At 27.5% G+C, this 25,758-nt stretch overlaps 2 protein-coding genes across 5 annotated transcripts in view; one reads left to right on the top strand and one right to left on the bottom strand.

The window, feature by feature from the left end:
• Window positions 1-18,246, top strand: part of Adcy2 (adenylate cyclase type 2 Ac76E) — a 42,359-nt gene extending 24,113 nt beyond the window's left edge. For all 4 annotated transcript variants that reach the window (XM_011051843.2, XM_087403264.1, XM_087403265.1 and 1 more), the window contains 15 exons: window positions 213-319; window positions 1,215-1,326; window positions 8,234-8,361; window positions 9,503-9,661; window positions 10,814-10,946; window positions 12,294-12,364; window positions 12,750-12,855; window positions 12,916-12,974; window positions 13,321-13,491; window positions 13,956-14,193; window positions 14,411-14,574; window positions 14,667-14,904; window positions 15,322-15,576; window positions 15,753-15,870; window positions 16,081-18,246. In XM_011051843.2, coding sequence (XP_011050145.1) covers window positions 213-319; window positions 1,215-1,326; window positions 8,234-8,361; window positions 9,503-9,661; window positions 10,814-10,946; window positions 12,294-12,364; window positions 12,750-12,855; window positions 12,916-12,974; window positions 13,321-13,491; window positions 13,956-14,193; window positions 14,411-14,574; window positions 14,667-14,904; window positions 15,322-15,576; window positions 15,753-15,870; window positions 16,081-16,346 — 2,325 coding nt within the window. In that variant the 3' untranslated portion in view covers window positions 16,347-18,246. The remainder of the gene's footprint in view (window positions 1-212; window positions 320-1,214; window positions 1,327-8,233; window positions 8,362-9,502; window positions 9,662-10,813; window positions 10,947-12,293; window positions 12,365-12,749; window positions 12,856-12,915; window positions 12,975-13,320; window positions 13,492-13,955; window positions 14,194-14,410; window positions 14,575-14,666; window positions 14,905-15,321; window positions 15,577-15,752; window positions 15,871-16,080) is intronic.
• Window positions 18,247-18,257: 11 nt separating this feature from the next.
• Window positions 18,258-25,224, bottom strand: Hexo1 (beta-hexosaminidase 1). The gene is made up of 6 exons (XM_011051844.2): window positions 25,083-25,224; window positions 22,427-22,835; window positions 21,002-21,445; window positions 19,532-20,043; window positions 18,883-19,013; window positions 18,258-18,594 (listed from the first exon to the last, which is right to left on the bottom strand). Exons 1-6 carry the CDS (start codon window positions 25,145-25,147, stop codon window positions 18,359-18,361), a joined length of 1,797 nt encoding a protein of 598 aa, XP_011050146.1. The 5' UTR covers window positions 25,148-25,224; the 3' UTR covers window positions 18,258-18,358.
• Between the last annotated feature and the right edge of the window lie 534 nt (window positions 25,225-25,758).

The following is a 25,758-nucleotide window of genomic DNA, read 5'->3' on the forward strand; positions in this document are numbered from 1 at the left end:
CGCATAAATTTCCAATGTACGTAATACGTCATAGGGATGTATAGACTGTATCGGATAATATTGGTATATTTTTATAATCGTATTGCACAGTCATAGTAACGATAATATCTATATAAATTACATTTATATCGAATAAAAAAGTATTAAAATATAATCTGCCATAATATATATATATTTAATACTTTATATATATATATATATATATATCGCAGGTAAAAAGGAGTATAATGCTGAAGATGGCGGATGCTTGTCAGGAAGCTAATAAGCATAAACAAACTACTTTTCAAGAGATGTATGTACAACGACATAACAACGTAAGGTAATTTATTACATATATTAGTGATTGTAACAAAACTGATCCTTACGATAGTTATTTAATTGTTAATACAAAATATTAATCTTAAAATGTGGTATACATTATTGTAAATTCAAAATAAATTACAATTTTTATTTCATAAAGGATTGAACTAAATCGCAATTGCTTTTTGATACTTGCATACAATATTTCGTTTATACAATCATTTAAACGAATCGATTCGCAACAAGAAAGCTAATGTTAAAAATAAAGTAAAGACTCGTAAGGTTCTCATAAGGTCAAGAACGGGAATAATTTAATCATAATCAGTGTATTTAGTGAAGGCGCGCGCGTATTTAGTTCTCCCGAGGATTATATGGGTCGAGGATGATGGCAAGGAATATTGATTGCATTGAAATAAACGCACGCTGCACGTGTCGCACATTGCCTTTGATCGTCTGTCCTTTATTTATTTATCGATCTAGCGATGCAGCTGAATTTAAATCATATGATCGTTCGATTGTGCAGTATGCAGATTCAATCGAGCTCACTTGTCGATCCGATAAAAAACGATTTTTCCTCAATGCTTCTTTCTTTGAAATACACACCTTATATGGTCCTAAGATTAATAAAACGCCCCTTATATATTTAAATTGCAATTTTTATATTAAAATTCTTTGATAAAGCGTTAATTAATTTACTAAGTACATTCAATTTACTAAATATGTTTGTTTTTTTTGCTTTGTTTTTTTTATAATAGAGATAATGTAAAAGATTAAATTATTGAAGTATTAAAATAATATTAACAATAATTTTAATATTATTACATTTATTTCTGGTTTACATATTTCTGTTTGTCAAGACAGTTTGCAAAACACAAAATATTTTTAAAAATAATATATCTTTGTTGATTGCATAGCATTCTCTACGCAGACATTGTCAACTTCACACCGCTGTCAGAGCAGCTTTCAGCTTCCGATCTCGTAAAGACGCTCAACGAACTCTTTGGCAGATTCGACCAAATAGCTCAGGTAAAAGAAAATATAATTGTTAAGTTAAATTTAATTTATTTTTAATTAAACCTTTTCTGTAGTTTAAAATAATAAACTTTATTATTTAAAACTCCTTCCATCAAAATTACAGGTATTTTCAATATTCTTCAAGAATTGTTTTAAATAAAAAATAAATTTAATTATATTATAATAAATTCTATTTAATAAAATTAATTTCATTAAAAATAATTATATATATATATATACTACACCTTTTTTACTAATGTAAGTTTAAAATAGTTCATTTACTTTATTTCTAAAATCAACTTTAACATGAGATAAATAATTCAATATTGATGATGAGAGAAAGGGTCACATACTGTGTGACTTGCAACACTAGATTTCTTTCTATGTATATTATCGTCAATATTGTCGCCTAACCTAAGGTCGACTGTGGATCCATTAGTGCGAAGCGAATAAAATGTCTAAAACCTTTTACCCTTTACCAACAAGCATATGATCATCTATCACTTGTACAAAGAAGGATATTGAAAATGTACTTTCAGTTTACATGAGAATAATATTTAACATTTCAAATTTTCAAATTCAATAAAATTTAATAAAATTTAATAAAATTTAATAAAATTTGTTTATTAAAAGTTATACTATATAAAACGCATGCAAAAATATATTTTAAAACTCTAACGTTACAAAAAATCTAGCACATGGAGAAAAGTTTTAATTTTTGTTAGAAAAAATCTTTTCGCTTACAATATAATTATTGAAAACTTTAATTTAAAATTAAAAAAAAATTTGTCATTGTTAAACACTGTAATTTAAAAAATTATTCAATATTTATTTGTAAAATATTTTTGATTCTTTGCACATGTTTATTCTCTTTTAACGATTTAAATGTAATGTTTTTCAGTAACGTACAAATTGAATTTCAGTTCGTCAATATGTCTTTCAATCAGAGTTCCTCATTGATTAAATAAATTTCCGGGTTTGCAACTCATCAAACCGTTATCAAAAGAGCACTATGCTCTTTCACAAGTGTAGCAATTTTATTTGTATTATGTGTCATGTTTGCGATAATCAGTTGCAATGACATTCAGTTAAGTGTGTTTATTTAATAATTAAACTAAAAAAATATATATTTTAAATAAAGTATAAAAATATAAAATTTGCAAAGCAATTATTTTAGATATTGAAGTAGAATGTACTAATTTTATTATATAAAGTTTTTTTACAATATTTTTACAACTTTTAACACAATTATATTTTTATTTTAATTTATAATTTCCCACAAGTCTTTTTAAAAATTAGAATTTTACTGATAAGTATATTTCAAAACGTTTTTACAATTTTAATTTCGCTAGAAAGTTGAAAGTTAAGCGATTCACTTTAAATACAAATGAGATTCTCGCAAAAAATTATGTTTGATGCATATAAAACGTAGTTTTTTTGTGAAATTACAAATGATCAATCTCATAAATCTTATTCAAAGTAAAATATATTTAATAAAACATTTCTTTTTAATTACTATTTTGAATACCTCGAATTTCTAATAAAAATTGTACATAAAATATTTAACATTTAATATTTTCATTTTTGCAAATTATTTTGAAAAACGTGTATTTTGTACATTAGAAAAAAAAATGAAAGAATGCATATTTTAAAAACAAAATATTTTGTTCAATACAATAGGATGAAAATAATACAATTCTGTAAAATAATAGATAATTTTAGTTAAAAAATACAAAAATTCTAAATTGTGGTATGCGATGGTTGTACTTTTTCGACAAGTATCGAATGTCATTCAATCAAACCCTGCTAGAATGAAGATAAAAGGTTTCTTTCGAACATTTCGATTTGCAAAAATGTGCGCAATTTGTTTCTCACTGACAACTACCTTCTATCTTCCTTTTTACAAATCACAACATCAATTCTGTTCTACAAAAATTTCATTTTCGTGAAAAATTGAACTTGTAAAGTAAAAGCATTACCTAACAAAATACTTAATAAAAATAGAAATTGAAGAAAAAGTCTTCATAGCAACAAATCTAAATCTTCCTTATTTTCAATAAAAATCGACGATTTATATCGATTTAAAATTTAAAATTACGCTCAGAAAGATAATTAAATAATAAAGAAAAATAAAAAATAATAAAGTATCATTCTTTAATAAAATGATATAAATCTAAAAACGCTAGATAAGAAACATAGTTTATTTTACATGCCGTCATATTCAGTCATTCTACTGATTTTTCAAATTGCGAAAGGAGTAATTTTTAAACTAAAACTAATATAGCTACAAGAATAAAGCTATAGAAGAAGACAGGGCAATATATTGCGCGGCTTTGTGTTCATAATCGGATGTCGCTTACATTCTTTCTTTTGGCAAAGAAAAGCATGAATTTTCCCTTCTCACTGCATTAGCGCGGAAAATTACTTTTCGAATGATAATAAAACACAATATTAAGCTTGTGTCCAATAATTCTTGAGTTCTCAAGAAATCAATGCTTTACCAGCGCATTTAGTAAAAGATTAAGTAAAAAACTTGTTCGTATTGTGGAAAGAAAAAAGTATCTTTGTGCTTTCAATATATATAGAACCTACAATAATTTTTCTATCTTGATAAATTGTAGTAATTTTATACTACGAATTAATACATTTATATATTCGTATTAATAAAAAGGAACAAACAATATTGTAATTTTCTCCCACAAATTTATTAGTTTATAGCTACTTAGATATATGATTGTAAAATATTATAATATAAAGTATTATATTATATCAAATTACACTTTTTGCAGCTTTCGGAAAATCGAAAAAACGAGTGAGAATAATGGCATATAGAATAAACTATAATTCTTACCTAGCATTTTAGATTCTATTAAAATAAAAAATTTCTCTTCACCATGAACACGGTAGCATCTCTCGTATATGTTTCATTATTACCATTTTTCTGTGCATAACTTTAATTTTTACATATTGAGATAAATCGTTGATTTTCATTAAAAATAAAAAACATATATTATTTTTATTTCCATTAGTATTTTGTTCGCTAATAGATTTGACACATTTGATTTTTCGTATGAACAAAATTTAATTTAATAATTAATTTATACATAATGCTAAATTTACAACAATTACTAATTATGTTACGTTATTTATCCATTTTTATTCCTTATTGAAAATTCATAAACAAGTAAAATAAACAAGTCAACATTACGATATTACCTTTGCTGTTTCATCAAATAATAATAATAATAATAATATAAATAATAATAATAAATGGATATCATTTTATTATTATTATTTGGTGACTAAATAATAATAAAAGCTAATATTAATGAGTAAATATGCTGTACATTATATATATTTCCAATGTTAAAGAGGGTTAGAACATATGCATTTGCGAGCGGATTTTAAAACTCGAGTTTCATTTATTTTTCATCCCGGTCTCGCAACCGCAGCATTGCTATCGCCACCACCGTTATCGATCTCGAGTTTTAGGAATTGTTTATAAAGCTGAACATCTGCTAGAAGAGAAGTGAGTTAGCTTGGAACTTGCTAAATTTCGCTCGCCGGGGGCCAGATTGCAAACCAAGGCCTGCAGCTTTACGACGTCGCATAATTCGCTTTTATAGCGGAAGATCTTATAGCGTTACTGGAACGAGATATGAATCCCAGATAATATGATCTAGTAGATGCTGTGATCGTTTCAAAAAAAAAAAAATCTCTTTCTTTTATCACGAAAATAACATTCTCGTCTTGAGTAATTCGTTGATCAAACAAAAAAACGAACATGACCAATATATACTATATATTGGTCCATTTGGTTTGATTGCCCTGAGCAATTATTTGTCGGTTTTACATGCAACTCCAACCAAGCTTTATAAACAACGATAGATTTTGCCAAAATAAAAAAGTAGGACTTGTATTATGAAATTATTTGGAATGGATTGAAATTGTTCAATTATTTTCTAAATTTTTATTTCTATAGGGAAAACGCTCTGAATTGGTTTTGATATATCTCTTAAATTATATACTTGAAAAAAAAAACAAATTTTGATATATCTTGCAATTTAAATTATTTGAAATATCAACAAATACGTATGATTGTTTAGTAGAAAAAGTAAAGGACAGACTTTTAGATCGCCATCGTAATAATGGCGAAAACATTGCAATGGCATACCGATCGATGACGGGGATTACGCGAATAAATTCCGTAGTCTTAAAGAATCTCGCATAGTTTGCGTCATATCAAAATAGTGATTATATTTTCATAATATTTTGATCGGTATAATATTTTATCAGATAAGAAAAAACTGGGTGACAAATCTTTCTTTAATTTCCTACGTCTTGTCGACTAAATTTATTGACGCGGATTTCAGCCTGGTATACGTGCAACACACAGTAATTTTCTGTTGCTCGTAACTTCTGATTTCTTGAATCGCGTCATACAATGCCATGCAACTGTCGAGTTTCGGTAATAAATTATAATTTACGAACAGATTGTTGTGTCACAATGTAGTAGAAATTACAAGAGAATCTCATTACAAAGTCTTTACAAAGTCTTTGCAAAGTCATTATATAATCCAAATTCAATCTTTGTGTCAAGTTTACATGTTGAAATTTTGTCATGCTTCATTCCTTGTACGACAAAATAAATGCCATAAAATGTAATATAATAAATTCATAGATAAAGTGATATCAATATGAAAAATTAAAAGAATTTAGTAGAACTTCCTTTTATCTTTGACTTTACGGTTTTTTAGTATAATTTTTTAGTATAATATATATTATTGAAAAATTGAAGGTGCACATCAATGCAACTTTTTAAGTATAATTGCCTTTTTAAGGAGAACTATCGAATAAATTGACGACAGAAACTGTTAATTATTATTATATAAAAAATGTAATCTGTGTAAAATACAACAAAAAAAAAGTAATGATACACTACAAACACATTTATTCTAACCGTTTATTTTCATAACAAAGACGAAAAATTTATTTGCAATATACATTCCATAAAGCTAACTTTGTTTCACGAACAGTGTAAATCGTAATTGTAAATTGTAAAAATAATTAAACTCTCGAAAGAATAATGAAGTCAAACGTTTTAAAATTTTTTTTTAATCGCTTTTTGTGAAAATAAACGGAATAGTCATTCGAAACAAACATTATAAAAAAAATTCAAATATAATTTGAACTCTTCTTGTTAACGTAATATAATTAAATAGTAATATAGTAACAAAAAAAGATAAGAAAATATTTAGAAACATAGAAATGTGGCACAATGTATTCTCTCTCTCTCTCTCTCTCTCTCTCTCTGTCTCTCTTTGTTGTATAATAATTCTTGTGGTAATTATTTCAATTACTCAATAATGAGTAATCATTCACAATGAGTTTCTGACAATAAATTTTATGATTTACAAAATCAGACTTGATAAAAGAAAAGAAACACAATTGAGACAATAGGAGAATAAATGTCAAATACACGAATAAATTAACGATATGGAAAATGAAGATGGAAAATATAATATCGATCCTACAATTGTCGACAAATTTCTTGTAGCTTCGAATAAATCATTATGTCAAGGATAACATCAGGCGGAAATACTTTTCTTGTAATTATTTGTACAATTTTGTACAAATTCCATTTTATCGACTTCTATTATAACAAAACGCGTCGTTATATATTTTATAAAATATTTTATAAAATACATAAACAAATAAATTTTATTTTATAATAAAATTTATTTATTTATATATTTTAAAAAATAAATCCAAGAAAATTGGACAAGGTTCTTTCTTTATATCGTACAAAATATCTCAGCTGTAACAAAATTAAAGTTTCATGACATTAGACTTGAACTTCTTGGAGAAGACCAGTCTTCTTGGATCCGCTAGGCTATTCTCAAGGGTTCTTTAGATGAAGGAAACTGGATCCTTTCTGAACTCGATCTAATATTAGGTCCTAACTACATCGGATCTTAATTAGATCTATTAAGGCCAACTCAAGTGTCAGATTTAAATATAAATTAGATGTAATACGATATAATATATATATATGTGTGTGTGTGTGTGTGTGTGTGTGTGTGTATGCTCGTTTGTTCCGCCTTTTGATAAATTTTACCTGTTGGGTAAACAATAAAATTGCCAATTACATACGCGGATTTGCCTAACAGATAAAATTTACCAAAAGGTAATCGGCTCATAATGACGTAACGCAAGTGAAGTTAAATTCAAGTTTTATATTTCAAGTTCTACAAAAGTATTCTATTACACTAGGAATAGCGTCATATATCATATAGGCGTCGATAGATGTTTTCCAACTAGTTCAGCATTCGTTCGAACTTTTCGACTTCTCGCTCTTTTCTCTGCCGTTTGCGGTTGAATTGGCAAACGTGCGATATTTCGCGATAGGCAAACGATGACGCAGATGGAAAAACTTTATTCCATTTCTATGAAATATATACGATACTATCAAAGCTATGCCGGAAAAGCCTCTGTCTATTTTCGGATTTCGTAGTATATTTATCTTCGCAGATATCGCCGCAAGGATATTTTCTATCCATAATAAGGGAAAGAGGGCAATTATAAAGCAAGTCTCAAGAGATTTTATTAATTAATTAACAAATCTTACCGTATATTTTCACAATTATTTTTAAAACTAATTATAATTGCAATATCAAGAATTATTGTTTTTGTTGTGACAATTTATATAAATAATAAAGGACTGCTTATAAATAATTATAAATATATTAATAAATATAAAATATTCAATACATTTTTTTTTTACTTTTTATCTTAAAAAGTATTTAAAATTTTTATTGAAGAGAAAATCCTTTTATTTTTATCACGAGCTAACAAAGCAAAATTTCACTTTGTTACGGAACGTAAAAGCTTAATAATGAATTAATTTATAATGTTTCAGGACAATCAGTGCATGAGAATCAAAATTTTGGGTGACTGTTACTATTGTGTTTCTGGACTTCCCGTTTCTCGTCCGAATCATGCTTACAATTGTGTAAATATGGGATTGCAAATGATCGATGCCATTAGGTGAGGATCAAATAAAATACAATATAATAAAACTACATTACAAATGAGCGAGTTCATTAGTTACATACGTTTTTCTTTACCTATATTTCTTAATTATTGCTTGAAGCTTAATAGGATGAAAAAAGAAACGTAAAAATAATTGTGCGACGTTACTTTTATACGCAGAGAAATGTATAAAAAAAGAAAGATTTTTTATAAAAGCACGTAGAACATTGCAATATATTACAGAGTGTGTTCCACAGTATTCTTTCTTCTTTCATATTTTCTCACATTTAATACGTACAATGATGCGTATAATTATTGGAATAATATTTCAGAGATTTTTTGCCTACCCAATTATTTCAATAATTCAGTTTAAAAAATTGTAGAAAAAGCATTTTTAAAAACTTTGAATTTTTTTCATAAGAATAAAAAACTTAAATAAGAATAAAAAAACATAATACTTTATACAATTTTATATCATGCTGAGTTACATTACATAGTTATATATATCATGATCGACAATAGTTGAAAATTTAACATTCTGGCATAAATCTAGTTAAATATTTCTTGCGCTTTAATAATGTAGATGTGTGTGTGTGTGTGTGTGTGTGTGTGTGTGTGTGTGTGTGTGTGTGTGCGCGCGCGCGCGCGCGTGATTTGTCGATATTGTTCACGCATTGAAATGCGGTAACGTAAATTAGAGAATTAATAGAACCACTTAGTGTTACATAGACATTAATTACAGAACAATGCGATCGACCAGCCAACTGTTGCTTATTATCTTTGACAGTTTTGAGAAATCTAGTTTTAAAAATTTGCCCATTATTTTTTAATAATTGTTCTTGACATTTAACATTTCAATACATTCTAGTAACAATATCTTGTGTATTAAGTAAAAAATTATTTTTTCTTTAATTATAATTCTTTGGCACTTAAATATAGTTTCTATAATTAATGTTAATATTTAGTTGCTATAATAAAGTATCTTTAATATTTCCGCGGATCTTGAATATTAAATTAAATTTATGAAACAACCTAAATTCATCAAACAATCATCAAATTTAAAAGACAATGCAGCAAGAATGCAGGAGTAACATAATACGTTTTCATAAAAATGCGGGATAAAAAGTATTTTCAAATTGAATTTTGTTGCATGTAGGTTTGTCCGCGAAGCTACCGGCTTTAACGTTGACATGAGGATAGGAATTCACACAGGGAACGTGCTGTGCGGAGTACTCGGTTTGCGGAAATGGCAATTCGACGTGTGGAGCGACGATGTGACCTTAGCCAATCACATGGAAAGCGGCGGTCTACCAGGGTAAGACAACTCACCACTGTCGTGATCCTCTCGATCTATTGGTCCACAGTGCGGTACAACGCTTATATCGTACTACATACAGAATGTTCTATTGTCATCTGCAGACTGAACTGTCAGCATCTGGGATATTTACTTAGTTAGGGGGTTTTTATGAAACATTGATATAACAATGTATAACTGTTCTTATATTTCTAATCTGCATAATATTGCAAAAAAAAAGTAGGACTACTTTTATTGTTGCATATTAAGGCTTTATAGAATTTTAGAAATTTTAAAAAATAACAAAATATTAGTCATTGTTTTCTTTTACAATAATAGACTTTCTACAATAAGTCATTACCTAAGCTTAAGTCTTAAGTTCTAAGAAATTGACCAATCACAATCGAATGTGAGAAAAATAATCGATTAGGATCGATCAATTTCTTACGGTTTAAGATTTATAGTTTTATAGGTAATGGCTTATTGTAGAAAACTCATTATTGTAAAAGAGAACGATCAATATTTTTTAATTTTTTGAAATTTCTAAAATTCTATAAGGTCTTAATATTTTGCAACAATAAAAATAATCCTATTTTTTTGTAGAAAATCTATTAGAGAGGGAGAGGGAGGGAGAGAGAGGCAGAGAGAGGGAGAGAGAGAGAGAGAGATATTATTGTACATAAATAATTAAAAAATGTAAATGCCCTGGTGAAAATTTTTCTTAGAATTTTTCATATAATTTTTCAAAATTTCTCTATAATTTTATAACTTTCTCACATTTTTTATACGAATTGGAACATTTCTCAGAAAATTTACATCTTTTCTCAGAATTTTTCATATATGTTAATTATGTAAGATTTTTAAGATTTTTTGTAAGTATAATTTCTGATGAAATGTTATAAAATCTAAAAAATTTAAAAATATTTTTTAAAAATTGAGATGGGAAATTTCAGAATATTTCAGAATTCACTTGTATAAAAAATTTTGAAAGAAGATGTAAATTTTCCGAATATTTCTAAATATTTCTGAAAAATGTTTCAATTCGTATAAAAATTATGAGAAAAATTTTCACCAGGGTGATTATTTCTCTTTTACAATAACGGATTACTATGCATAAATGAGAAAATAATTATGTTATTTAATTCTATTATAAAATTTCTTTTTAATTTTAAGGAGGGTTCATATAACGAAGGCTACTCTATTACAACTAGGTGATCGTTTTGAAGTTGAACCAGGCGACGGAGGATCTCGGGAAAGTTATCTTGCTCAGCATAAAATAGAGACTTTTCTTATTGTGCCACCGAAAGTAAGTAGAAACTCGCTAAAAATTTATTATAACTTAAAGTTTTCTTTTTTACAAAAATCTAATTTACTTATCCACTTAGTCACTTCTAATTTTTTGTTAATAATTTATATTGTGTTTAACTCTTGTTGTTTAATCTTTCGCCAAAAGAAACTGATTTATCGGTATCGCCGAAGGGAAAACTATCCAATCTATTCTCATTTGCTAGTAATACATAATACTTTATCTTCATCGGTATTAATTATACATATAAAAATTGAATGTAAAAATTGGTTTAAAGAACAATTTGCAGGAGCACGTTAATTTATATTGCAAAAAAAATAATTGCTTTTTAGAATATTTGAAAGAATGTATTTTTCTCATTGAAAAAAACAAATAAGTACGTGAGTATAATGTTAATGTAATACTTCACGACGTAAATTCCTGAGAAAGTTAACTATACGATTCTTAAAAGTTGTATCTTTTTGTTTTTATATTGCAAATAATAATATTAAATAATTTTTTATAATTCTAACTTATTCATTTTATAATATTATTTAAATTTTATATATAAAATAGTAAAAATTTTAATTCTTTATAAAAAAATAACTTACTCTTAATCAAATTATGTTCTAAAATGCTAAAACTTTCGACAATTACATTGAACGAGGAGAATTTAAGCAAACGAACAGTGGTTTCCTTTATGAGAAGATTCGCATAGTATATTCACATTGAATAACTTATCACAAAGTAATGATAAAGTTCGTCGTGAAACAGGAAATCCGAGTAAATTAAGCCGCGCCTTATCTCTGTATAAACGAAGTTTAGATCGTAATGCTCCGTTTATCGTTTCAATAAATATGTATCTTAAAAGCTCGTTAAAAACTTGTTTAAAAGCTCGCTAAATCGCATTTTTCTTTCAGCGTACCATGCTTTTTACTTTTTTCTACATATTCATGCCTTTTACTTTTCTCTATATACGGAAATTATGATTATGCGAAATATAAATTTTTGATGTAATAAAAATGGAAAATTCTTCCTTGAAATGAAACTTTTCTTTTATCGTAGAAACATTTATATTACTCTTTGTGTGTAAAGACGGATGTTTGATAATAATAGTGACAGTGATTGATACCCGTTGCTTGAAATTCGCTTGTCCTATCTTACAATAATAAGACAAATGTTCTCCTAGCAAAGATATTTTCTGTAGATAATTTTTTTGTAAAAATAAAAAATTTAATGTTATTTGAAATATTTAAAATAATTTTCTCTCTGATGAGAATTCTAACACACATATACATTATAGTTGCGCGTTAAAATAAAAATATCTCCAGAAAATGCAAATTTGCTGATAATTTTTACTCTCTACAGAAAAATCAAGAAGAAAATGGAATGGAAAATGGTGGAAATCGTATACAAGGACCTGGACCAGTACCTTCCAGGCATGTCTTACATAATTCTGTGTAATTCAGTTCTTATCAAATTAACATTTATGCAAAAATGTCAATATTGTAACAGTAATAATTTCACAATAAAAGCTTTTAGCTAAAAGCTTTAATTGTCAGTATATTATATATTTCATGATAAATTATGAATAGAAAATGTATATAAGTTAAAAATAATTAAAAATACACATTTAAAATATTTTATTTTATAATATACTATTCTTTGAAATTTATCTGTTACTTTAATATTATAGACTAATTATCTTATTAAAAAGAATACATTGCATTATATTCCTATATTTTTTTTTAAAGAACAAACAATAACAACATTATATAGAATTTATTAATAACAATTTCAATAATAAATGTTATTTTTTTATAGATCCAGACCTAGTAGCAAAATGACAAAATACGTAGAATGTTGGGGTGCGGATAAGCCTTTCGCTAATATAGCGGAAGCGACATTAGCGAAAAATATTGGCCTAACAGTAAGTTATTATATATTTCCATTTTAATAAAATAATTAAAATGTATTTTTTTTTCGGCAGAGTATAGCAATGATCGAATCAAATCTATTGGCAAATAATGCCAGCTGTTTTGATACACAGTGAGTTACATACATATCTATATTTACTTTATGTCAACATTATATTAAGATTATTTATTATTTTGACATCACGTTAATATCACAAAAAATCTAGTTTAATCATTAATAGCTTAATGAAATTTAATAATAATTATATCATTCTTCTTTTCATTACCGCATTTCTACATAATTACATGGTATGCATGTAGCTATTATTAAGTACAATTTATGAATTATTTCACTATGCCTTTTAAAATAAATATTATATAATTTTTTTTAAAACGACAAACATGAGAATCATGCTTACTTATATTAAATCAAGTAATTTGCGATATAGAAATGATTTCTATTTTTATGTACATTGTAGACACTGGTGTGGCGGAAGTGAAGGAATTTCGCCTTTTACCTTTTGGTTCAAGGAAAAAAGTCAAGAACAGTTATATCGAGAGCAGAAAGATGAGCAATATCTTTGGTATGTTGTGGCCTCCAATGTGGTTTACGCTATCATGTTCTGTATCCAAATCATCTATCTACCAAGGTGAACTACAATTTAATCAAATATTATTAATTGACTATTTAATACTATTTAATATTTGAGCTAGTTCTCACTTTCTTATTCTATTAACTCTATTACTCTAATATTTTAATGTCATAACTTGTAAAAAAATCAATATTTCTATATCTTTACAAAATAAAACTATATTATTAATATAACTTATCTTTTTAATATTCATAAAATAGAATGATTATATTATTAATATTTATTTAATTAGGTAATTAATTTTATTTATATAATTCATTTAGACATATATATTACAAATATTAGGTACCGCGGAAAATTCATGTCATTTTTTTCCCTATAAACGTCTCTTAAAAAAACGACATGAACTTTCCGCGGTACCTAATATTTTAACAATTAATTTATCAAACTTAATTACTCTCTTTCGTTAATTTATTTGTACTTAATATTTTAAAAATCAATTTTATCGTTTATTTTCACAGAAGCATCATAGTTTACGGTTGCTTTGCAGCTGGTTTAGCATCCTTAATTATATTTGCTGCAATTTCTTGGTTTAGTGGAAAAACCGATTCTGAAAATACTGAAGAAACGACAAATCAAATCGCACTTAGCCGGGGTATCAGAATAACAGTATATTTGATAACGGCACTACTAGCTATCGCATCATCAGTCATTAGTTTGATCGAAATTGATTACGTTGCAGGATACAATATTGTACCAGTGCGTATATTAAAAATTTTCCGATTATTTACGTCTTTAAAAAAAATATATCGCATGGTTATCTTAGAAATTTTTAAACAATTCCTTTTATATCATTTATTAAGTGGAAGTTTTTTAAAAAACATCAATTATTTTTATTAATATAAAACTCTTTTAAGACAAATTTATGCGCTTACGTAGTTATTACCTATTTGCTTTTAATAAATAACATTTTCAGGTGTATATATATTCTCCAGTAATAGCACTAGTAGTTGGTTGGACACACTTGAGGGTCGATTTCTTACTGAAACTAGGCGTAATGCTCCTATCCGTTACCATAATACTCGTAATCTTCTCTCAAGCACCAGTAATCCAAATGTACTACGAGAACCTTGGCGCTAAGTAAGTAAGGCGTTCTAAAAATTCAAACAGCACATAAGATAAATCGCAAGCTCGCAAGCTGTTACTATGTTACGTAAGCCACATTTTCGCAGGTTTCACGGCGTTCATTATCTGATACAAGTGGGATATTTACTGATTCTCGTCAGTCTGATACTGCACATTCTCGACAGACAAGTAGAATACACATCCAGAATGGATATTTTATGGAAGAGTAAGTTGAGAGTCGAACAAGACGAGGTAGAAACTATGAGAGGCATCAACAAGATTCTCTTGGAAAACATTCTTCCAGCGCATGTGGCTGATCACTTTTTAGCTACTAGAGCTATGCAGGTCAGCTCTTAAAATTTCGATTTTCAAAATTATTTTCATCATGTATGCAATGAATTAATTTATTAAAAAGTAATAATTTCGATTTTATAAATTTAATTTATATGCCATAATTAATGAAATTTGCACATTTCAATATACATAACTGATACATAATTAATATTCGATAAGCATTTAAAATATGCCACAAAATAAATGTGTAGAATATTTAAACTAGTTGTTTATTCTGGGATCATGAATAGGAAAAATGTTATAACAAGTAATTAGTTTAAAGTAATTAGAAGAATTTTGATATTAATCATACTTTAAAAATTTCTCCCAGATAATATTTCCGATCATAGTAACTTAAGATTAATAAAAATCAATTAATTTATTAGTTATATTGATATTGAAGCGAAAGTTATTGTTGTCTTCTAACAGGAACTCTATCATGAAAGATATAACAGCATTGCTGTGATGTTCGCGTCAATTCCGAATTACAAGGAATTTTATGACGAAACCGACATAAATAAACAAGGTCTCGAGTGTTTGCGTCTACTTAATGAAATCATTTGTGACTTCGACAAACTCTTACTCAAGCCGAAGTTCTCGGGTATCGAAAAGATTAAGACGATAGGTAGTACTTACATGCTGGCATCCGGCCTGAGCCCAGGAAAAGAGGATGGTGATGGCAAAGTAAAATCATAAAATTAATTTTGATTTATTTTTGAAAAGTTATTCAAATAAATATTTATCATGCGTAAAATAATTCCATATGATATATACATATATGCTTAGAATATTTTTTATTATTTTTTATTCTAATAGAAAAAATTATCAAAATAATGTTGTTCTTCATTTGTTTTATGCAGGACTTATTGAAACAACAAGACCACAATGTAATCGTTCTCGTTGAGTTTGCCATCGCGCTTATGACGATTCTGGATCAGATCAACAGGGATTCTTTCCAGAGATTTAAATTGAGAATAGGTAACAGATGAAATAGGAATGATATGATATATTATTGTTAACGTTTTCATTATTAAATTCTTTTTATCAAAATACTTTTTTAAATTTAAATATTTTTAATAAGAATATTAAATGATAAACAATTGCGTAATGAATTATAAATATATATTAACGCTTGTCAATTCTCATTTTAACTCGGTGAAATAAAGAAGTAATATATTTTTATTGTAGGCTTAAATCATGGTCCGGTAATAGCTGGCGTTGTAGGTGCCCAAAAGCCGCAATATGACATTTGGGGAAATACGGTAAATGTGGCTTCTAGAATGGATAGTTGCGGTGAGATGGGTAAGCTTCAAGTCACTGAAGACACTGCCAAGATTCTTATCAACGCCGGATATGAACTTGTTTGTCGAGGACCGACATATGTGAAAGGCAAAGGAACTCTTACAACGTATTTCGTGAAGACACCTTTTGACGATAAGGGAGACAACTATTAGCAATGAATCACGAATCATTAAAACAGTTTAAATAGATTTAAAAAATCAAATTTTATCTCATGATCGAAAAAGGTTTCTTCAATGATACTGTCGATCTTTACAAAAAAAGCGAAGTTCGAAACATTGCAGGGGATAGAATTTCGCTTAAGTCATCTAAACGGATAAGAAAGATGTATTGTTGAAAATCAAGTGTGATTTTAGAATTTTAACGCTCTATTTATCTGTTTATGTATTAAAATCTGTAAAATATTCGTGGTATTTATTCATTTAACTTGTAAATAAGATTTTAATTTCGCGAGAAGATATAATATAAAAGAAATTACATTATTTTTAAATTCATCATAAAAATTGAATATTTGCAATATATTAGGTCATTTAAAAAGTATCCGTGGTTTTTTGTTCAATTTTTGAACGAAAAAACCGCGGATACTTTTTAAATGACCTAATATATTCAATGTAATAATAATTTTATTATTTTCTATTTTATGTTACATATTAAAGCGCTCCTGTGTTCATTATCACTATCTCAGATTGTGAAAAAAAAAAAGTAAACAAAAGCTTTAAAGAAAAAATAAATAATCTATATATGATTCATAATAGAATACAAATATTCTGGATTACTAATTTTTTGACGTTTTATTTTGCATTTAAAAGAAAACGAAAAATAATATAAATAATTATCATTGTTAAGAATTAACAATTAGAAAATATTATGCCGGAGACAAAGCAAATGATTTTTTTACATTACTTTTAAGATACCCCAGAATCATTGCAGAAAAATTTCAAACACTGACTCAATCTCTAGCGTTTGACTTATGACAAGTAATCGTAAGTATACCGTACCTGTCTAAGATTATCTGTATATATTCGTATATCTTCTTTGTGACATCTTGACAGATGTATTGTAACACAATTATTGAGCTTCGCTCAAACTTATGCTCATGGATTCTCATGGGAAAACAAGTAGATACCCTTGCTTTCTGTGTTCTACAGCTGCCTATCGCTGTTATGCTTTACATAGATTACGAATTTAAAATCCGTTTATGAGATAAGGAATTGAATCCGAAATCTAATTTTACGAGTTCACTGTTCTCACATGGAGCCACACAGCATATATAAGAATTAATATAGGAATGTATATATGCATATCGAAATATATTATCGCAGCTCTCGAAAAATATCGATTATGTACCGCAAATATATATTTTCTGCGATAAATAAATTTCGAATTTCATCAAGAAAAACAATGACAGCTCCTCAATCAATCCCAATATACATTCAATGTATGATATTGATTTATACAGCATTTATAGGCTGCATTTAACAGAAAAAGTAGCTTCACACACACAATTGTTATAAGATTTTTTAATATGACTGGTTCTTGCACTTACTTCATCAGTGAATCTAAATATATAAAGTATAAAGCAATTATATCATTGAATAACATTTCAACAATTACAAAGCTGCTTTTTCTGCTAAACGCAGCCATCTATTTTTCTTCATAATTCGAAAATATTATGAATGTGAATAAAAATATGGTGATAAGGTTCACTCCGATTGTAACATTGTTATCATCTCTTATAATTAGAGGATAAATCACATAAGTTTTATTTTATAAAATGTTAATAAGCATTATAATTTACGACATAACTTATTAGATAATCAGATTGTTCTTAATTAAATATCTAAGTTTGTATAAAATAAATGAAAAAATATGTGATTTCTTTTAAATACAAAGTATGTGTTTTTCTTTAAAAAAAATTTAATTTTTATGCAGTATAATTTTTGCACCGTAATTGTAGTCGACTGAAGTAACATGAAACTTTTGAACTTTTTGTCAAATGTTAACGAGGTTTCTACGAAGGCGAAGAAAGGAAAAAAAATGTAAGAAAAAGCAAAACGACGACAAGATTAAAACATGATAATTTAGTCTAATATCAGATATATAGAAACAATTAAATTGCGTAAAAATAAAACAGATACAAATTTTTATAATATCATAGGTTTATTGTTTACGCGTAGCACGAACCTTGGTTTTGCAAGCACCATTCAGGTTCTAAACTGTCCGCGTTGATTTTTTGTAATTCGATGAGTCTCTGGCGATGCTTCAACATTCTATGTTCGGCGTGATGCCATTTGGAATTCGGCTCGCTCCACAACCTTTCAGCCATCGCGGCCGATCTTGGCCACAATTTCATATCAATATTCGCGCTGTCCGCCTGTTCGGTCCAAAGTGCTGCTTCTCCACCTATGAAACAAATACATATAACACAAATACATATATCAATGTTATAAACTACATGTGTTAACGAATGTAAAAGTTAAATCTGTATATCTTTTTCTATTAAATTAGTTTTAATCAACAAGTCTTAATAATATTTCTAAGCATTCTCTTTTTCTTTTGAATGTATTAAGATAACATAAACAATTTTTAATAATGCAACAATAACTTTAGATGTGATCTTTATTTAACGTTTTAACATTATCTCATAACGCACAATTCATAAAATCTTAATAATACTTTAACAGAATTTACCTAGAATGAGATGCTTCTTATTTCCGTATCCTTGTTTCTTGATCATCTCTAACGGAGAATTTTCGTAGATCTTTTGCCATCCAATGTACGGCGAGCACCAATTATTGCCTTCGCCTATCCAAGCTCCAAATCTATAAAAAGAAAAAATATAATTAATATTTAATCTTAAGAAGATTTAGTATGTATTCATAGAATATATTTAACATGTCAATTAACGTGATAATTATTAATACTAATTTTTTATTTACAGTCAAATATTGATATATTTCTAATAAAAATTTTTTAGAAATTGTCACATATTTTTTCAAAATTTCTACATAAATTTTAAAAATTTTAAAAATTTACCATTTTTATATAATTTTTTGTTTGTTTAAAAAAATTTCTCAAATTGGTACACTTTTCAAAAATGTTGAAAAAGTTCACATCTTTTGTAGAATTCCTTTTACAATTCTTCATATATACGAATTCTGAAACATTCTACGATTTTTCATCTTATAATTTCCGAAGAAAATTTATATTTAAGTCTATTTTTCAAAATCTTTATATAAAACTTTTTTTCATATTATGAAATATTATGAGAACTTTATCTATTTAATTACAATTTAAAACAAATGAATATGCAATCTAATTCTACAAAATGTTTTCTTACCCACAATCAAGATACAAAGCATCATAATTTGAGAAAATAATCTTAAAGTTGTTTTGCAACAACCGGCCGATAGTTGGGTCATTGCCAAGTGTCCAAATCTGAATGATATATTGTTTAGGATCAAGATGTTTAAGATTTTCCTCGTTCGTCAATCCGCTGGTCCACAAGACAGCCGAAATATTTTTGCCATCGTTAGCAATCTTCAATTTTTCCAGAGCTTTCTTCTGGAAATAATCCCACAATAGATAGAAGCTGTTATCTTTAAGATTCCATCCCTTTTTTAACATCCAATCGGTGATAATTTGTTGAGATCGCCAGCAGTTAATGTTTACTTCGTCACCGCCCATGTGGAAGATGTCTGGCTGTTGAAAATCTTCTATCATATCCTTATAAATTCCTTCAAGAACTTCGTACACCCTTTCACTAGTAGGATTCAACTGACCGCAAGGTGGTTCTACGCAATAATTCATCCAAGGCTCAGCTTTGAAGCAAACTGTTGCATTGTCGCCAACCTATTTGTTAACATATAGTACTATTAATATTAACCTATTTTGTTAACATATAGTACTGTAGATTAAAGAAAAATTTTAGAAAATTTTTAAAAAGTTACAAAATTATATAGAAATTCTAATAAAACCTAAAATTGATACAGAAGTTATGCGAAGAATTCTAAGAAAAATTTTCACCAAGGATGATACATTTGATCTATGTATTTTATTTCTTTCATAATATATATTTTTACGATATTGTAATGTAAATCAAATTAATATATACATTTTCATATTGTTAATATTATGTGCTCAAGGTATATGTTTCATCTTTAACAAAGTGATCCTTAAAAAATCATAAACAATATCCGTGGACATAATATTTTTTAATTAACGTTTATTAATGCAAATACAGATGTTAATTACCAAACAAGAAATGTGAATAATTAAAAAGAATTAATATGATTAATCAAAAAAACGTAATTTTAAAAACAATTAGGCAAGCCCTTCTCTTTTACGTTCATATTGAAATATGGACTTTCTTTATTATTTTTATTATTTTCAATGATCAGAAAAACACTTTTGAATTCATAAAATTAATTAAATAATATTTCTTTTCGATTGATTGATATATACTGGGGATTTGTGTGGAAATATTGTCAAAATAATCATTATTATTATTATTATGCTGAGAGAGAGAGAGAGAGAGAGAGAGAGAGAGAGAGAGAGAGAGAGAGAGACAGAGAGAGTACAATTCTTATTCTTCTTCGTAAAACCTTTTAATGGTTTATGCTATAAATTTTTGTTTTAGATTCTCTCTTTTTAGAGTTATTACTTTTAACTTTTATAAATAATATATGTAATATACTTTCTTCATGATAAATGGGCACGTCTCTTATCATAATTTTGATTTATAAGCGAATCGAACATCAAACCATAAATCATCTTTATTTGCTCTGGTAATGCAGAAGTTATTACTCACCCACTGCCAGCCTTCGCCAACATGCGCAGGTGCATCAAACTCTGGCAGGACCCTAACTCCGCGAACCAAGGCGTAATCGACGATTTCCCTGATCGTCTCAGAGGTATAGATCTTCCTTGGCGTGTAGCTACCATACTTGACGAAATTGGGCCATGTTCTACTAACATAAGGGAAACTTTGAGAATCGGTGATATGCCAGTGGAATGTATTCAGCTTGGACGCTGCCATACTGTCGATCGTCCGTAGAATAGTCTTCTTGTCAACATAGTTTCGACTAGTGTCCAAAAGGATTCCACGGTAAGGATACTTTGGACCATCTGCGATATATACATCGCTGACTATATGAATCTTAGAGTTCAAATCGTTATAGGCTATCAGTTGGTTGAGAGTCTCCAATGCGTGTCGAGCTCCAAAATATGTGTTTGCCGTTATAAGGGCTTCCACCTAGAAATTTTAATTAATTTTAATGAATTTTAATAAATTATGAATGTATTAGAAGTGAGTTTTTTTTAGAAAGAAACAATTGATTTAAAGAGAATGGAAAGAAAAAATAAAAAAGACAGGAATAAATGAAAAATTAATAAAAAGAGAGGAGAGTTCAGTTAAAAGAAGTTCAAATTAAATTAATTATAAGAATATATGCAATTGTATAATAGAAAATGTGAATGAAATATGTAAACTTTTAGTCATATGTAAACTTTTACCGCGGAAATGATCTTAATTTATCTGACTAACGCGTCACACTAATGATTAATTAGAAAGATCATGTGATCATTAACGAAACACAGCATGATCTAATGATGAAACACATTGAAACATTATATCTATGTATACATATTATGGATATATGTTGTGTTTTTCTTGAATGTATAAATAAAAAAAAACTCGTTTTTATTCCAAGCATCTTTATTATAGCGATTATGAAATGTTGAAATACTAGTGTCTGTTCCTGTACTAGACTGCACGAGAACTCTCTTTAATGTTTTCGACAAATATCAAACATATCTTACTTTAAATTCCAAAAGTACACTAATTCAACCACAGACCTTATAAAATAACGGAATTATTAACTCAAAGTTTAATTAGATAGCGAATAATATAATACATAACAACAATATTTATGTACTTTATTATTTTTAGGTCTCAAGACAAAAGAGATTTTAATTTTTTGGATATTCGATATCCATAAAACTTTGACATCAGTATTTTAGTTCGAGTAGTTAACAGTCTCATTTATCTTAAGTCCTTTATTCTTATAAAAAAATTTGTGACAGTTCTATTCTCGCTATTTACATAAATATACCACTTCGAATTAACACAGTTGGGGTCCACGAAAATCAATCGTTGATATATTTAATGAGAATCCAAATGTAAATTTATTCAAAGTGGTATTTCTTACTTTTATCTTTCTTTGTTACAACTTACCTGACGATCGTTCGCAGATACTTGAAGAATGTAGCTCTCGTCCGTTTCCAAGGTCAGCTTGACGTTATTAAAATTAAGTCCTTCTTTAAAGCGTATCACTAAATTGGACCCGTCAGCTTTCAAAGATACGGAATCACTAAGCTTTTTTATATTCTCTTTCATACGATCAATATTTCTTTGAAGAAAATTTCCCACCGTTGATTGAGTGGAAATTCCGGCGAGCGCAATATTCTCAGGATTAAGATGTGCCGTGTCCTGACCGATGGATATATGTCCCGTCGGCATCGGCCACAGATTACCTGTGCCGCAGGATAATTCGCACACATCAAGAGAAACCGGGTTGTTGTCTTTTTTCGTAATTAGTGTCTTCTTGCACGTGCCGGTATCGCACTTGTAGTGCCAAGGAGAACTGCATTTTGAAAAAGAGAGAATTTGGTATTTTTTCCTAACTTTTTAATTTTATATATCTACACTGAAAAAAAATCTTAATTTCAAAGAAATATCTCTTGTGCTCGTTTTTCAAAAAAATTATTTATTTGGATCAATGAAAATTTCTTTGAAAATAAGATATTGTACTTTCAAAGAAATAAGATATTGTATTTTCAAAGAAATTTTCATTGATCCAAAGAAATAATTTTTTGGGATATGAGCAAAGAAATATTTCTTTAAAATTAAGATTTTTTTTTAGTATAGCAATAATTTCATGTAAATAATAATATATTCAGTATATTTTTAAGGGAATAAATAAAGAAATAATAAGAATTAATAAATTTTTTAGTTTAATTAAAGACTAAAGAGAATTAAAGAATAGATGTATAAAATTGAAAAAAATTAAAATTATTAAAATAATAAATCGAATGTCACATACTTGATTGTAACTATTTAAATCTTATTCATATATATCTTCTGTTATATATCTTCTGTATAGTCTTCTATAAATTAGTAAAATAATAACAACATAATTATGATAAATTAAAATTTTATCTTATTTTTACATTTATTTATCAATAGCATCAACTAATTCGCAATAAATATTACACGCAATACATGGTATTATATACGGATGTTACGCGCAGAATTATTTGTTTAATATGTTGTCTATTATAGGAGTGCATAAAGTACGTAATAATGTACTCAATGAATACAAAGCTCATAATTGAAGTACTTTATTTATTCAAAATTTTCATATTGAAAAAATATTTATTCATGAACATATTTTATAATTATTTTACGAGTATTCATATTTATTTAAACAAAAAAGTATACTAAAAAAAAGACATCTCCAATAAACAATCCTTTGTCCTTCATTGTAACTAATGATCCATAGTAAATATTCAGTAAATATAAATATATAAATATTTTTATATTTTTTATCCTCCAAGAATAAGTCAAATATAAATAAAATAATAAGCCTTCGCGGTTGTTGGTGTGTAAATAATATAAGTGTAAATATTATAAAGTAATAAGATACAATTTGCAAACAATTGAAATATATCCAAATTCCAATTTTAAATAGAAAAGTAAAGCTGACAACAGAATTTAACATAAAAATAATAAAATAAATGACCTTTCGTCGCAAAAGCGTATCTAAATATGTATTTATTAAATATAAATAAAATACAATATAAATATTAACCAGTTGTTGATAAGTAAATAATATTTACAAAGTGATAAGATATAATTTGTGAACAATTAAACTATACTTACCGAATGACAAATTTTTGCAATTAACTTATCAGCCTAATTTTACTTTTTAAAATTATATTTTATTATGTCTACAATTATAATAAAAAAAAAATCCTTTCATAAAAAAACGTAAAATATTATTTTACGTTTACATATAATTTTACCAGAAGACAAAAATAATTCTTATCGTTAAGAAGAGAAGAGGCAGATTATGTCTGCCTTATTACTGTTCACCGTTACGACGGTCGTGAAAGGATTTCTAAGTAGCCGTTCACGCTGTATTCAAATCCGAGAAGTGCGAGAAGTAGTAGGAACTCAATAATTTTGCAAATGTCTTTGAACTTCGGGAAGACGTCGAGGCGATCGATGCGGTCTATTTCTCAGTGAATCCACCCACTTGTTGCTTTCACCATGTAGGTATCCGGTGAATTACCTTTCTATTTAAAACTAACATTCACGCAGTTGCAATAAAATAGTAATTATTATTACTTGACCGCTTTAAAGAAAGTACTTTTTTATGCATCGCTCATCACTTTTTAAACGATAAAAAGATTACTCTCCGCCCCCCTCCCCCTGACAACTTATTAATGACAATTCAATGAACTTTTTATTGCTTAAAAAAATATTTTTAAAAGCGTACGAGATGTACGCGCTAATTTCAACCACGTGTAGAAACAAATGGTGACAATTATATAGAGAATGTAATAAAATTCGCTTGGTATCGAAAATTAAGAGATTTGACATAATTTTGAAGAATCAAAATCTAGATATTAAAATCTAAATTTACTAAAATTATACCGTTTCGAATTTGATCATATATATCTTGATATCAAAATATGAAAATGATATCTACATATTTCTATCCAAAAATGGCCAGGTAATTAATGCGAGTTGCATTTTCTTGTATCTACGGTATCGAACAATATTTGATGAAGTTAAAACGGGACAAATTTGTCAGCATAGTACTCACGTGAACCTCTCGGCTCCATTGGCACCGTATTGGAGCGCGAGAATGACGATCAGTAGTGCGAACATGCCGCTTAAAGTGATCGCCAGGCTACTGACTGTCGAACGCTCGATTGTCGTCCGCGGAATGATTTTATCCTTCGCTCAAAGATTGCATTCATCTGTGTTTGCGAAGTAGAGGGGAAAAAGCCGAGTGGGGCAAACCAATATCTTTAATGTGCGAAAAACGGCACGCACATGGAACGCAAATTATTTCGCTGCATCACAGTGGATTCTGTTATATAAAAACTAAAGTTTTATATATATATATATATATATATATATATATATATATAAACACTATGTATAAAAAATTATATATATGTATATGTATATATATATATATATATATATATATATACTTTTTATACATATATACAATATGTATACACATAACACAACAAATCGCAAATAAATTGCAGAGATATCGGCTTAAAAATTGCACCGTTTTCATATCTAATATTTTTTTTCAATATAATGTAGATCTAGAAAATTATATAATTATTTATTTTTAATACAATAAATAATTGTTTTACATAAATATTCATCCATATGCATCGAAAATTAAATTCCTCTTTTTCTCAGTTCACTGAATTTTACTGTATTATTTCTGCAATATAACACACGTAGTATACGTAATT

This window comes from Acromyrmex echinatior, chromosome 2, assembly GCF_024713525.1.
Source record: "Acromyrmex echinatior isolate Ae372 chromosome 2, ASM2471352v2, whole genome shotgun sequence".
NCBI classification, from domain to species: domain Eukaryota; kingdom Metazoa; phylum Arthropoda; class Insecta; order Hymenoptera; family Formicidae; genus Acromyrmex; species Acromyrmex echinatior.

Excerpts from the sequence above, each read along its gene's own strand:
- Hexo1 (XM_011051844.2), bottom strand. The coding sequence starts at position 25,147 with ATGTTCGCACTACTGATCGTCATTCTCGCGCTCCAATACGGTGCCAAT. Across the intron at positions 22,836-25,082 it reads AATGGAGCCGAGAGGTTCAC|TTCTCCTTGGCACTACAAGT; the intron begins GTGAGTACTATG and ends TTCAAAATGCAG. Across the intron at positions 21,446-22,426 it reads TATCTGCGAACGATCGTCAG|GTGGAAGCCCTTATAACGGC; the intron begins GTAAGTTGTAAC and ends TAAAATTTCTAG.